General features: G+C 37.6%; 1 protein-coding gene across 42 annotated transcripts in view; it reads right to left on the bottom strand.

Moving 5' to 3' along the window:
* The window catches only part of PTPRD (protein tyrosine phosphatase receptor type D), a 1,753,725-nt gene that overhangs the window by 282,342 nt on the left and 1,455,544 nt on the right, over positions 1-15,839 (bottom strand). For 20 of the 42 annotated variants that reach the window (XM_060237318.1, XM_060237320.1, XM_060237317.1 and 17 more), the window contains 4 exons: positions 5,922-6,110; positions 3,867-3,884; positions 2,130-2,240; positions 803-814 (listed from right to left, as the gene is read on the bottom strand). In XM_060237318.1, coding sequence (XP_060093301.1) covers positions 803-814; positions 2,130-2,240; positions 3,867-3,884; positions 5,922-6,110 — 330 coding nt within the window. The remainder of the gene's footprint in view (positions 1-802; positions 815-2,129; positions 2,241-3,866; positions 3,885-5,921; positions 6,111-15,839) is intronic. The other 22 variants (XM_060237326.1, XM_060237328.1, XM_060237344.1 and 19 more) reach the window with 3 other exon arrangements.

The raw sequence follows: 15,839 nt of genomic DNA, 5'->3' as shown, positions 1-15,839 counted from the left end.
CAAAGAATATTGTATTTTAATTGTGTGGACCTTGTAAACAAGTTCATTGTGTATTCTCTGTTTTAGCAAAATAAACATATGGCTATAACTGTAGTTTATAGAAGGGTAATGACTGAGACTTAAGCAGCATTGAAATCAATGGAAATTTAGTTTCACCAGAGCTTAAGTGTGATGAGCTCTCTCTGAAGAATACAAGACAAACATTTTATTAGTTTGAACCTTCCCATGGGATTGGCGTGAGTGCCTGAAAATGTCTGGATTCTAGAGGGGCTTACCGTAATGGCCTCGTGAGTGAATGGGACGGGCATAGGGACAACAAAGAGCAAGACATGCCTTTTGCAGCCATTTGATAGAAGTCAGACAAAGCAAGTGACAGGCAATGCATAATTTGTAGTACCAAACATAATGATTTTTAAATATTAACTAAGACGTAGGAAAGTTTTAGTCTTCATGCTTGGGCTGCTTGAAGGAACAATTGTGGGAAGTCATTCCTGAACCAGCAGGCATCAGTATAAACATAAAATAAAATCAGAAAAAGCAGGAACACTGACCAAATTGACAGGACTTTTAAGTGTTACAGGTTTGTCATGCGCACAGACTATCTCCCTCTCTTACCATGCACAACAATTAGATACTAGAATGCACTAAAAAGCCATGACCAGGGCATTCCCAGCTTAAACATAACATAAACTTAAAAACTAAAAAGGCCACAATGCAGCTACATTCATTTCATTTGTATTCTTTGTTATTGGTTTAATTAATAGTTTTGTAAGGTGGGTAAAAAAGTAAAAAACACACCAACCTTCTCGCAGCTCTGAGGGATGTAGGGGGTTTGATGCAGAACACAATGAAATGAGGAAAGGAGAAAAACAAGGGAAACACAGAGAGAGTAAAAAGGCCATATCAAGGCTTTCAACTGCTACTTGAACATCTTTTACTTGCTCTAATCAAACCTTCCTACCTCAGTTCTTACCATAAAGCAATTTATTTTAGCTACCATGATGTTAGAAACTAGCATTGCATTAAAAAGGATCCCCTGCAGATAACAATGGTACACATGCCTCATGCAATACAGTATTTTGAAAGGAAAAGGATCAAATGGCTAAAGAGGCCATAATAACCTTTGAGCCTTGTCTAGCTAGAATTTTTTTTTCAAGTTGTGTATAACGTCCCCACACTAAAATAATGAGGTGAAAGCTGTATACATTTAAAATATTTTGGGTTTTTTGCTGCCCTGCCAATCTGCTCCTATACTTTGTCAGCAGCTAAGATTATTCATGTATATATTTGGCATTATGTTCTTCTTGTATAGAATGTTTGTTAAGAGCCAAGCACTGAAAACTGTGACAAAGAGGAAGCACTGCATAGAAGAGATAAAACCAAAAGGAACACTTCCCAAAATCTTTTAAAAATCAATGATGCCTGTTACTTTTCAAGAATACACTCACTGGAAGTTATCCTCCTAATTCATAACTATCAGGGAAAAAAATCCCAAGTAATTCTCCTTCTGCTCTCTTTTGAATAAAGAACAGCTAATTCATTACAGCAGTGCCAGGGATTATATTTTACTGATAAGGCTTCAATTTAGAAGAAATATACGGTTGTATAAAACTATACTTAAAGAAACAGAAAAAAGAAGGCTACACCATTGTCTTCTTCACAGAGAATTACACACTTAGAACTTTTCCTTTGCAACTCAGCAGCAGAGGTCATGTGGCTATGCACCTCAACACCCTGAGTTTTAATTAGAGCTGAATTAGTTGCACAGCAAGCAATCACATTAGAAATTTTAACGAAACGAAACAAAAAAAAGGAAAACTGATCCCCCCTCTCAATAAAATGCAACATTCAGGTCAATAATCAATGCAGGAAAAGAAGAAGTTAGAAAATATAAAATGTAGGTATACTTACAAACCTTATGTCACAGGGGCAAGTTTGGACTGAAAAGTGCCTTTACTCATATCATTTTCCCCATTCATTCCTCTAAGCTTTTAATACATTTTTTCTTATTGTTATTTTTTTCCCTTGACATTTTATCTAGTACTGTAGTTCTGGCATAGATCCCAAGAGTATCTTTACACCCCTTGAACCTGAATGAAGAGTGGATACCAGGGTTATGTCATTCCTACCTCTGACATATAGATTAGCAGGGGCAGAATAGCGGGTACCCGCACTGTTGGTTGCAACACACTCATATTTGCCTTGGTCAGATTCTTCACTCAATTCGATTTGGAGGGCACCTGTATGGATATAAAATATATTGCCAAAGAGACGGTCAAAGAAGGGTTTCAAGCTCTTAACTACACACTGCTTAATAATAATGAAAAGCCCTGTATGCGAAGGTCCACTCAACGTCGGGTCATTTTCTTGCTAAGGTGGCACAGACAAAAAAATGATGTAATGAAAAAAACAAAGAGATTATTTTTTTCACACCATCAATCTAATACAAGTAAACAATCTGCATTTGGCAAACAATTCTCTAGCACAGTACTATTTCTCCTACTGTTAAAATGAAGATGAGTGAGACTGCTTCAAGGATTTGTGGCTTTAAAATAACACAAAGGATATTAGGTCATTGGGATGTCACCATATATTTGGTTAAATTAATTTGATTTCTTTGAGCAACAAAAGGAATACAAAAGGTGGCACTCAGCAAAAAAAAGTGAGAAGATGGGTTTCAAGAAAGTCTTCCGCTGAAGAAGGCCAAAAATGTGCAGCAAGTACAAAAAAGCTGCTTGAAGTGGAAAAAAAGAAACTGAATTAGTCATTTATAGTAATCAAAATATTTTTAAAGAAACAAAGCTCCCTTAAAGACATGCAGATTGGTAAGAAAAAGAAAGACATTTGCCACAATTTAAATTTTAGTGCATTTGCTGAAAAACAAGAGCAGTTGAATTAGAAGGCAAAAAAAAAAAAGTTAAAAAGCATGGCCAAGCCAACAAGGAAGAAGCAACCAACCACTGCTGAGGACCTCAGGATGGCCCCCCTAAGACACCCATCAAAATCCACGAGTGGGATTAGCAGTGTGGTGTCACAAAACCCAAGAAAAATACAAAACAAGAATTACAAAAGACATGAACCATTTTAATAAAATTATTAAAAACCAGCAATACCACATACCACCAAGAATACTTAGTCATCAAGCTTTCCATTTTCAAGGCCTGAAGATCAGAAGGATCCAAAAATCCAGAGAAGGGTGAATCCAAGAAAAAAAATATAGTGTTGCTGTAATTTGTTAGGGGGAAGAATGTGTTTGTTTGTTTGTTTATTTTTTATTTTATGAAGTTAAAAGAAAAATATAATTTGAACAAAAACAAAAAAAGAAACCCTTTTGAAAGACAAAGTTAAAAAGAAGATATTCCATGTTGTCTTCTGCATGTCTGCAACTGTTCTCCAGACCATCTTGGCTTGGTCCAAAACAAGAACAGCTAAGGAAGAAAAAAAAATGATCTTTTTTTTTTTGCTCCAGTTGGACCAAAAAAAAAAGAAAGAAAAAAATAAAAGAAAAAAGGTAGAAAAAGAAGAAGAAAAAAGAAAAAGAGGGACAGATGGTACGCTGTGACTGGGTTGTGGCCTGAAGACCCGGATATGCTTTCTTTGAAGCATATCACAAAGTAACGCATTTTTTAGAGGGGAGGGGAAATAAAGGAATGAACAAACACAATTTTTTAAATGGAAATTAAAAAGGATGGTGGGAAAAAAATCACAAAATGACAGTCACTGATCATAACTAAATAGGACAAAAGGAAGAACTAAAGATGATGGACATTTCTGTAATGATTTTATTTAAAAAAATACAATAATGATAGGGATGGAAGGACAGAAAGAATAAGATCATTCTGTGAACGTTAGTTCAGCACTCTTACCTCTTATTGGTGTACCACCTGGGTGGATAATATGAATGCAAATAAGATTAGAAAGAAGAAGCATTAGTACGAGAAGAAGGAGGCTAGGGCTTTGGAAGAAGAATCAAATTAGAATTACAGAATTAAATAAGGTTTTAAAGAAACTTGAATTTCTATATTGTTAAAAACAGAAATATATATATTTAGGTACAATTATTATATTATAAATACATAATAACAATATACCAAAATGGGCAAAGGCCATCACGTTTTGGGGGCAGGGCAGAACTTTCATTCAAATGATTTTTTGGTTAGAGAGGATTAAAATATATATTGTATAGGATTAAAATCTTTAAAGTAAACCTTTACAGTACTACATTTAATACATTGTTTAGGAAGAGATATTGGATACTCTATTTAAGTGAGAGAAAGATATATAGATATATATGGATATATATATATATATAGACAGATATATATATATACACGTGTTTGTGGTGTGTGTGTGGATATATATATATATATATATATGAGAAGAGCAATAGACAGAGAAAAAAGGATACACTGAAGGCTATCTGGTAATAAACATTTGTTGAAATCTTGTCATTTTTTGTGCTACATCTATGTGTATTGTTCCTTCTAACCAAGTGTTTCTAAGACTGATACGACAACATTTCTGTGGAGCAGTGTGTGTGCCACTACAGAGGTCCGGTGCCTACACTGACTGTTAGTAAAATGCATGCCATGCATTTTAAGAGTAATAATCATAATTATAATACCATAATCATAGTATTCTGCATATAGAAATTAGTGGGGGTGAAGTGCGCTTCAGAACTAAGCACTTACCAATAGATTCTGGAGATTTAAATACGGAGAGAAGAAAGACAGCATAAAAATATTATTATATTCCTTATAATTTGGCACAAACGTTTTCAAGTTAAAGCTTTATATACTAAGTAATCTACGTCACATGTGAAAATTACTTCTAATTTTACATTAACAGAAGTTTAATCTACACAGTTCTGCTGACAACAAGCAAAGAAGTCAGTTAACAAGACGGCTTAACATCACAGGACAGGTCAAAAAGCTTAGAGGTCTGGGAAGACAGGTGGATTATACAACTGATTTCTACAGTAAACTGCTACCATTGCTAACGTAAACTGCTTATTATATATCCCACCCCCTTCTATTATCTTTTATATGGGTATAAGCTTTCAACTTAGTAAATTTAAAGTTATCTTATTATGAAGCTGCAGAGAGCATAAAGTAGGTGGGGTAACAGGACTCCTCAAGGAAGTGAAACGGGCAAAGAGAAAGCAGCAAAAGCTGGACTCTACATGAATGGCAGGCTTCTGTAGATCCAGACACTATAATATTCAGGAAGCTTTAGCATAGCTGCAGACTACTGTGGCGAAATGCATCAGAAAATCTCAGCCAGTAAAAATCTTTTCTTTCATAGGCTACCTGAAGGACTTTTTTTGTTTTTGTTTTGGTTAAAGACAGTACACATGGGGTGGGTGGGGAATGCTGTGTTTCATGTACTAGTAAGAAGAAAGCAAATGTGTCCAAACTGGCTAATCTTTGGTGGGTTCAAAATGTTGAAAAGGTGGCATAAAACACAATTTTTATAAGAATATTGTGAACATCAGAAAATGAAAGTTTGGGATTGTATGAATATAACCATTGGTACTCCTTGCATATTCTGAATGAAGTCCAATGTTGAAATAAATTTGTTTTAAAATAATAATAGTAATAAAAATAAAGATAGATAGGGATAGAAGAGAATATGGTTCTGTCAAATACTGCTGAAAAAGCAGTAAAGAAAAAAAATTAAGTCTACAGTCACAGCAGTGAGCAATGTGGAATAAACAGAAGCTGCAGGATGCATACAAGAGAAACAGACTTTGGAAACAGACTACGACAACAACTCAGACATGGACAACACGCTCAAGAACTCAAAAAGAGAGAGAGAGAGAGAAGAGGAGGAAGAGTCATTACCTATAAAATAAAATTGTAAAAGAATAGGAGGGAAAATAATAATTCTCAGCATTAGTGCAAACAGTAACAAGACCTTACCTGATCGCAATTGTTTGATGCGCCCGTTGTTGTTGCTTGTGTCCACAGGTAAAAAATCTTTAAACCAAGTTATTTCAGGGTCAGGATTGCCACTGGCTGCACATAACATGGTGGCTGTTCGAGTGCGTTCAACCACCTTTAACTGCGGGCCCATATCAATGGTGGGGAAACCACGAGGAATCTGATCCTCTGAAAAGGAAAACAAAATAATAGGTACCAGCTTTACAGAATAGCACCTATGACAACGATGTATAATATCTAACACACTTAATCTAAGGATGCTTTCACAAGTGAGTCTAAAATTAGCATCTGAATGTTGTAAATCAAATGAAAGGCAACATATCAAATGAATATTCTGGGAAAAGACTTTGGTGTATACAGCACTATGATAGAAACAAGTGAATGCCTATGTCATATAATAGCACTGAATGAAAACCATGCTAGTATTAAAGGCTGCTAGAACCTGCTCTCTGCTACCCCTTATCATAGCTGCAATCCTGCAAGGTTGTGCTATGCTAGGATATGCAACATGATGTCAGCCAAGCATTGCTACTAAATCTCTTGCACAGGTATTGTCTTGAAGATACACCCATGCCAGAGGCATACTAATATGCCTGCACAACTGCTATCAGACAAAAGATACAGGCCTATTATGCATGCACAAGCTACTCTGGATTTTCACTGCAGTCATGTTGTGAAGCATGGATTCAGATTCTGTTTTGCATTTTGCACCATTCTTTTCCAGCAGGGGACCAAAACCTCTCACACCACTTTTGAATTTTCCCCTTGTTTTATTTTTTTTTTAAAGCAGCAATTTGAGACTAGCAATAAGATGCTAATTGCAACCATGGATACTGAATAAAAAAAAAAAACAATGTGGAAAATTCAAAAGTGGTATGAGAGATTTAGTCCCATTTTAGGCTTCCGTTTACAATGCTGGAGGCAGTTGAATGGCTGGAATGACTGGGGAAGTTGGCATCAAGGGGCGGCAATAGGCAGGAGAGAAAACTCAGATGATTTCTCTCGGCTCTTTGATTTACTTTGATTTGGAAAAGAACCAGAAAAAAATGGCACAAAAGAGCACTCAGAAAACTGGGGAGACGGGGGAGAGCTAACAAAACTGAAGCCACCCCAGAAGCAATCAAAATGTTTGCAGAACCTTTAAGAAATATGTTAAGATTTAATTTTGATTCCAATGAAATTCCATATTAGTATGTTTACAGCCCTAGCATGTTCCTATCCATGTAGTCTCAGGAGGCAATGCTAAATAGGTTGATTTGGAAGTAAGTACCATTTTACTCCCAGTAAGTACCATTACTTCCAGGAAAACCATTATTGCAGCCTGAGTTATCTAGGACTTGCCTGTCAAGTACATGGGACAGCTTTAGTTTCACAGAAAGGAATCTGATGTACATAGGAATTTGCAAGTATCCACTGAAACGTTTGTTTCTGAATAATAGACTCAAACTGTATACCATAAACAGCTTTTGAAACTGCCTCCACTGTCAAGAGGTCGGCAGCATGACATGGGGAGAATGTTACTTAGGGTTGCCAGTCAGAAAGAATGGGAGGAGCCCGTTTTTCTAGGAAATATGGGACGTGATTCCACTTTATGGTAAAACTCTGTGGTTTTCGCTGGAAGTGACACTGGGTCACATATGATGTTGGCACTTTTATTCCCCCTCTCCCCCCCGTCCCAAAGAGAGATGGAAAAACATATTGCTGGTGAGAGCTCTTCTACTATGGGGGGGAGACCTGGCTACCCTATAAAGTTCACAGAAACACATAGAAATAATAATGTCTTCTTTTGGTTTGGGTCTTTGTCGCTGGGCGGTGGCTCAGTGGTAGAGCATCTACTTGGTAAGCAGAAGCTCTCAGGTTCAATCCCCGGCATCTCCAACTAAAAAGGGTCCAGGCAAGTAGGTGTGAAAAACCTCAGCTTGAGACTCTGGAGAGCTGCTGCCAGTCTGAGTAGACAATACTGACTTTGATGGACCGAGGGTCTGATTCAGTATAAGGCAGCTTCATATGTTCATGTGTTCATATATGATTTAGCAGGCATACTCAGATATTTGTTTAAAGAGTAAATATTCAAGATTTTTTAATGCACTGTTTCAAGAATCACATTCATGTATCCTTCAGTGGTATTATGACCTCAGTGATGTCTTTAAAAAAACAACAATGCTACAACTATGCCCTTATTTTCCTTCAAAGAGAATTACTACTACTATATATGTTTTGTAGCCCTTACCCTGGCCTGGATGGGCCAAGCTAGCCCAATCTTATCAGATCTTGGAAGCTAAACAAGGTCAGCCCTGGCTGATATTTGGATGGGAAGCCATCAAGGAATACCAGGGTCATAATGTGGAGGAAGGCAAACCACCCTTTGAAAGCCCTACAGGGTTGCCATAAATCAGTTGTGACTTGATGGGATTTTCCACCAACACTATAGATGTTTTATTATTAAACATCTGACTTGTCATGTTTTGATATGCAATCATTTAAGGATAAAAAATATTTGACTACAAATTGTCCAGTATTAAACACGTTACTTGCTTTGCTCCCAAATTATATGAACTATTAACATAGCTGCAATAAAGCTTTCAGAAACATTGGAAAAACTTACTTGGGATATCCTTGAATACCTGTCAAACCTTTGTTTTATCAAGTGATTTCCATTTCCCCAAGGCTACTTAATCACTGACAGTGTGAATGTATATAAATACTGCCTAACACACTACTGTAGTAATAATTTGCAGTTGTTAATACTATTTGTTTTATCTCTGCCAACGAGCAGGAAGTGTCAAAAGCTGACTGCTTTAGGCCATTTGCTATAGTCTCACTAAGGAAGTCTACTTTTTCCATGCTTAAAAAGTGTTCTTAATGCATTTACATGACCTTTCCCTTCTTTCTTGGCTAAAAGACACCCTGAAGCCCCCTTTTTCTTATAAACAAGCATACAACAAAGATAATCTATCTTGCATTTTAATAGCATGAAGCCTGTAAAGAGCCTCCCTTCCTTATTTTTAATAAGAGTAATTAAATCTTATCCAGCCCTCTTATGCACTGAATCACTCTGAATACACACTCGTCATTAAATTTTCATGAGAAACATCACAATATAAGGGATTCAAATAGTTGGAACTGTTATACTTTGACAGTTGTGGCTTGTTTCCAATCTGGCTGTCAGGTATTCGGCAATAAAACACAGTATTCAACATAAAATGGACTGGAGAAAATAATGAAATTTGTAATTGGAATGCTTATCTCAGTGGGTGTAGTTTATAAGACATTAATTGCTTTCTGTTGTACTTTAAATGTATTAGTGATTTCTTTAAAATCTGTCTTTTCTGTGTTTGACAGATCATCAAACAAGAGATGAGCAATCACTTCAATCAACAATTATCTTGAAACTGCATACACTTCTTAGTGAGACAGTAGCTGTTAATCGATATATTGCTACTTTTAAACATTTGCAATGAATGGAAAAAATTGATTGTTCATTAGTATGTACTTGGATGTCATCATTAGGAAGCTACCACATTTCTTTTTATTATTCAGCCATACTGAATTAGACACAAATTCATCAACAATTTAAATCTGATCTGACCTTCCAGTAGTCTATTAAAGGACAGACTACTATTAGTTCTTGTTTAGGACAGCTGCTATTGGGGTCTAGTAACATGACACATTCTTAGCTTACTGTATTCATGCATTTACTTCAAAGTTTGGTACTCTACAATCTGAACATTTCCCAGAGCAAATTCTATATACAGAACTCAAATGAACCTATATGATGAAATGTCGCAACACTCTCTTGCTTGGTTTTATATCTAATGTTATTCTTGTCATTAAAATAAGATTATCATGGTTATATTATATATTCAGAAGGGATGTTTCATTGTTTACAGATAATCCCCTTAGCATTTCTTTATTTACCTGAAATTTAGAAGTAGCACCAACCATGAAGTAATCATTTATCTATATCTGCCTTCACAATCTAATTTACAATTTTATTCTTTAGATGCTTAAACATAACAAGTAAGGACTAAAGTTCTGTCAGTTGACAGTATAATAAATACCTAAGAGAGTGAAATATGTCATTTCTGTTGTTTCTTTACAGAAGAAGTTCAGTCTGACTGCAGGTCTGAACATAATAAAAGACCTGTTCAGATTATCAACAGGTAAAATACTGCAGATGTTTATCAAGCACATATATTTCTCCTCTACCACTCTCCATCCTTTGTCTTTATTTTTCTTAGAGAAAAGTAGATTATACAGAGTGGCTTCAGATGTCAAATGCATGTATTAGGCTTCTGCTTTTTTCTCTCTAAAAGGAGAACTCACACATGTGACCTACATCAATACTGGAAGTCTGAATTATCTCATTTACATTACTTTTCCTTTGGATATTACGTGGAAATATAAAATAATGGCTTCACAAGTCACATGCATATCTCCTTTTTAGCACTTCAGGTAAATAACTAAGATTGTTGGATTATAGTGGTGATTGGATCTGCCTGTTTTGCTGGCCACAAGCCATATGCGGTCAATACCAGCATTGAGAACAAGATGAAACCTTGTGGAACTCCACAGGCCGAAGTTCAAGAAGTAGAGCACACTGCCTTGAGGTAATATGGAACCATTGCAGAAAATTGCCTCCCAGTCCCAAACAGAGATCTAGAAGGAAAACATGACTGGTGATATCAAAAGCTGCCAATAGGTCTAGATAAATTAACAAGGCTGCACTCCCCTGTGCATCTCCCAGCACATAGACTCACAGAATCATAGAGTTGAGAGGGATCTCCAGGGTAATCTAGTCCAACTCCCTGCACAATGCAGGAAATTCACAAATACCGCCCCCCCCCCCCTAAATTCACAGGATCTGCATTGCTGTCAGATGGCCATCCAGCCTTTGTTTAAAAACCTCCAAAGAAGGAGGGCCCACCACTCTAATGATCAGGAAGTTCTTCCTAATGTTGAGCTGGTAACTCTTTTGATTTAATTTCAACCTGTTGTTTCTGGTCCTAGCTTCTGAGGCCACAGAAAATAATTCTCCTCCATCCGCTATGTGAAAGTCCTTCAAGTACTTGAAGATGGTGATCATATCACCTCTCAGCGGCCTCCTCTCCAGGCTAAACATGTCCAACTCTTTCAACCTTTCCTCATAGGACTTGGTCTCCAGACCCCTCACCATCTTCGTTGCCCTCCTTTGGACCCATGCCAGCTTGTCTATTTCCTTCTTAAAATGTGGTGCCCAAAACTGACCACAATACTCCAGGTGAGGTCTTACCAGAGCAGAGTAAAGGGATACCACCACATCACGTGATCTGACACTATACTTCTGTTGATACAGCCCAAAATTGCATTTGCCTTTTTAGCCACCACATCACACTGTTGACTCATGTTCAGTGTATGATACACTAAGACCCCTAGATCCTTTTCACACATACTACTGCCCTGACAAATCTCCCCTATCCTATAACCATGCATGGGATTTTTCTTACCTAAATGCAGAACTTTACAGTTATCCCTGTTAAAATTAATTGTATTGGTTTCAGCCCAGTCTTCCAGCCTGTCAAGATCATCCTGGATCCTATTTCTATCTTCTACTGTATTTGCAACCCCTCCCAATTTACAAGCATATGCAAATTTAATAAGCATTTCTTCATCCAAATCATTTATAGAGATGCTGAACAAAACAGGCCCCAAGTGGTAACAGGATCCAAACCCATTTTACCAACTTGTCAACAAGGATAGTATGTGGAACATTATCAAAAGGCTTACTGAAATCAAGAGAAACTATGTCTACAGCATTTTCCAGATTCCGCAAGGTAGTCACTTTTTCAAAAAAAGAGATCAGGTTAGTCTGACATGACTTGTTTTTGAGAAACCCATGTTGGCTCTTAGTAATCACAGCCATCTTTTCTAAATGTTCCAGGCCTGACTGTTTGATGATTTGTTCTAAAACTCTTCCAGGTATAGACATCAAGCTGACGAGTCGATAGTTACTGGATTCTCCTTTTTCCCCTTCTTGAAAATGGGGACAACATTTGACTGCTTCCAATCTTCTGGCACCTCACCTGTTCTTCAAGAATGTCATCAATATGTCATCCACCAGGGTGACCAAGGTGGTTTCAGCCCCCTTCTGACAGATCTAACATTATCAGCAGTGATGGACTACCCTTATATAATTGTAGCAGGCGGAGGGATCAAACATGGTATAGCCTGATCTCGTCAGATACTGGAAGCTAAGCATGGACAGTACTTGGAAGAAAGGAAAAAAGAAAGGGTCCAAGCAAAATTCTGCAAAAGAAGGCAAGGACAAACTATCATATGTTCCTTGTATCCAAAGATGACTTCATAAGAGGTCTCATCACAGCTTCTTTAAAAGTTGTGAAGGAAACATTCTTTGTAAAAGTGACATATTACTACTCTGCCCCAGAGGAGTCACTACTATCTTCTGGCATGTTTAATAGCCAGGATAGGCAGAAATCCAATTTGCAAAAAAGCCTTCATGACACAAAGCACTGTGTTGACATTGATCAAAGAGACCAACTGAAAACTATCCAGCAAACTTTGATAAGATGTTGCCATTGGATACACACCCCCCCCCAGGATCTACACTCTCCATAGTGTGTTCTGTCTGACTTGAGCATAAGTTGTCCTCCAGTGATAATCTAGCTACCTCTTTTTCTCACCCTCTGAGCAAGCAAAAAATACTAACCTTTTAAAAATATATATTTGGACCACCCTGAAAGTCTATGGTAAACACTGCACTTAGCGACAAGTGTTAGCTCCACTATTGCCCAGCAGACAATGATACTAAGCTACTAAACATTCATGCAAAGGACTATCTTCTTTTGCATGAGTGAAATATTGGAAGAAAGGATGAAGTGATCATACCCAAAAGGAAGATGACTCTGAATGTAAGATGAAATCCCTAAAAATAGAAGTTATCAAGAATTGTTTTGTAGAAAAATAGGTGGTGGAGCTCATTAGCATAACTCATTAACATATGCCGCCATACACACACACACACACAGCCAAAACCAACCCGATGCAAGAAAGGAAAACCCTTGAGCGAGGCCTGCTTGGGCTGACTAGAGATCCAGCCAGCCCAAGCAGGCCTCGCTTGCCTGAGCCCTCCTGGGCCGCCCCTCCCCACAGCCAAAAGGCCAGCAAGCCATCTGCCACCCAAAAGAAGTGGAGAAAGAGTGGCATGGGCTTCTCCAGGGTTTAATGAGGTCTGCTGGGGGCATTGTAAAGCCCCTAGTGGCTGATTGGATGCCTGCTCTCCTAATCCAGGGATTGTTATGCAGCTGCAGCTACTATTTAATGGACAAGGTAGGTGGGGACGAAGAGGGGGAACTCTCAGAAAGGTTCAGGAGCTAAGCTCCTGCTGAATCTGAGGCCTGGAAGTTATACATATAAGTAGACGATCCTGAATTAAAACAATCCCTCTCAAAAAAGCAGTTTTATTACATATTAATAAATATACAATTAAAATAGACTGCAGAAAAAAATATTTTCACTTTTTGCACCCCTTTGCATTGTAACCATTCACAGCTAGTACTTGATCATGCTGCTTCAAATTTTAAAAGATAAGAGATTGGGGGGGCGGAGCGTCGCCGGGTAATGGTGGACGCAAATTAGCACAGCTCCGTTCCTTCCCTCCGAAATCCCGGCCCTTCTGCTAAATCGCGGACCGAAAAAACAGCCCCAAATGGGAAAACCTTTAAAAAGCAAAGCAAAGGCTAAGGAGACTCCAAAACTGAAACCGAAGACGGCCTCAGAGACGACCCAGTCGGTAAGGAAGTTTTTCTCTCCTAACTCCTCACCAGGGCGGGAAAACCAAGCGGCCCTAGATATGGCAGCAGGACAACATTCCCCCGGGACTGAGCAAGTACAGATAGACGAGACTCCCATAACAAAAAAAGACATTTTGCAGCTTAAAGAGGATATTCATACCTTCTTTAAGGAGTCTATGCAAAGCTGGCTAGCTCCAATAAATAAAAAAGTCGAGGAGATGGAGAACGACATGGAAGTAACCGCCAAAATGGCGGAACGCAATGCAGAAGCCTCCCTTGCATTGCAGACAGAAATAAAAAAAAATAAAAATTAAAGAAACAAGACTCAATGCCAGAATTATAACGCTGGAAAACCGTTGGAGAGCCTATAATTTGAAGATCAGAGGGATTAAAGAGGGCGCGGAGGAAGACCTGGGTATTTTACCCTTTATTAACAAATGGCTGATGGAGGTATTGGGGCGAGAAAAGAGTACAGCCCCTGAGATTGTAAAAGCCATACGCCTTGGACCGTTAGCCTTAGCAAAGAAAGGGAAGCCAAGAGATATACTGATCCAGTTTGTATTTCCCACAACGAGAGCCAGGCTACTTCAGGAAGCAAGAAAGAAAGGAGCCTTGAGTTATGAGGGACAAAAAGTCCTAGTTCTACTAGACTTGCCACCAGAAGCCTTAGAAAAAAGAAGGAGCCTGAAATTTTTTGCAACTAAACTGTATACTGAGAACTTTCGATTTCGCTGGAGCCCTGTTTCTGACATTATAGTGTACAAAGGAGGGGCCCTCCTAAAGGCATCAGATATCAAAACGGGAAAACTGCTTTTAAAGAAACTGAATATTAAGCTATCTCAAAGGGAAGAGGAAGAGCTACAGAACCTCTCCCCAGACTTAGAGGAAGAAGAAGAACAAACCCCTACTGACACATGAACTACTGATAAACTAACAACGTATTTGAGAACAAGAATACAGAAGAAGATATAAGAAGAAGATATTTTAATATGTATTATGTAGACTAAGTTCTATGGTTAGATACAGTAAGATGTAAAACCACTAGAGAGCAGTATTAAGTAAATCAGATAGAACCTATATAAGTACTTTAAATAGTACATTGTAGAAGGTAAATTAAGTTAAGTGTTATGTTACATGATGTTCAGCTGGATTAAATAATAAGGGAGGGGGATAAGTAAACTGAGTTAATTCTGAATGAGGATATGAGTGAGTGTTGATATAGTTAAATTAAGTATGAGTGAGGAGGTGAATGTTAGTAGACACAATTAATAATAGAGTTAAGGTGGGCAAAAAAGATTATAAGTCATTAATTGCATTAACGAAATGCTATATTGAAATGAGGAATACAATTAAGTCTGCCTATATCTGTACAGGAGGGAAGGAGGGAAGTTTTAATTTGTACTGTTGTTTTTTGAAAAAAGTTGTGACATTTGAACAACGCCCCCGAATAATAGGAATAGTAATAGGATTATTTTTACTTTTCAGATAAGAAAGCACTATAATAGCTTTCTTTGCTCTGTTTGGAATTTTTTAGGGGAGGAGTTTCTGAAAAGTATCCCTAATTAGGGAATTTAGTTTACAAAGTTGGTTTTTTAAGTTAAGTTTTATTGTGTAAGGTGGTGTGTTGTTGTTACACTACTGAAAATTGTTGGTATTAATATTTTCATTTTTATTTTTGTTAGTTAGATTGGAAGATGACACGCCCATATAAGCTCCTCAGCTGGAATTGTAGAGGTCTCAATAATATTGTAAAACGTAAGAGATTGCTTAACACCATGCAAAGGGATAGAGCAAACATTGTATGCCTACAGGAGACGCATTTAAAGAACACAAATGGAAAACTGTTGTCCTCAAACTGGTTTAATCAAAGTTATTTGGCAGCAGGAACATCAAAATCTAGAGGAGTAGCAATTTTAATATCGAAATCAGTACCCTTTCACTGCCAAAAAGTAAAAGCGGACCCTAGAGGTCACTATATTTTTATTAGTGGAGAAATGGACGGCCAGCCATTAACAATAGCATCTGTGTATGCCCCAAATGTGAACCAAAGAGAGTTTTTGAAGACCACCTTACAACTACTATCTGAATTTCAGAAAGGAGAAACAAT

This window comes from Heteronotia binoei, chromosome 4 (assembly GCF_032191835.1).
Source record: "Heteronotia binoei isolate CCM8104 ecotype False Entrance Well chromosome 4, APGP_CSIRO_Hbin_v1, whole genome shotgun sequence".
Taxonomy (NCBI): Eukaryota; Metazoa; Chordata; class Lepidosauria; order Squamata; family Gekkonidae; genus Heteronotia; species Heteronotia binoei.
The sequence above is the reverse complement of the archived record's forward strand: the minus strand, read 5'-3'. Positions and strand labels throughout refer to the sequence as shown.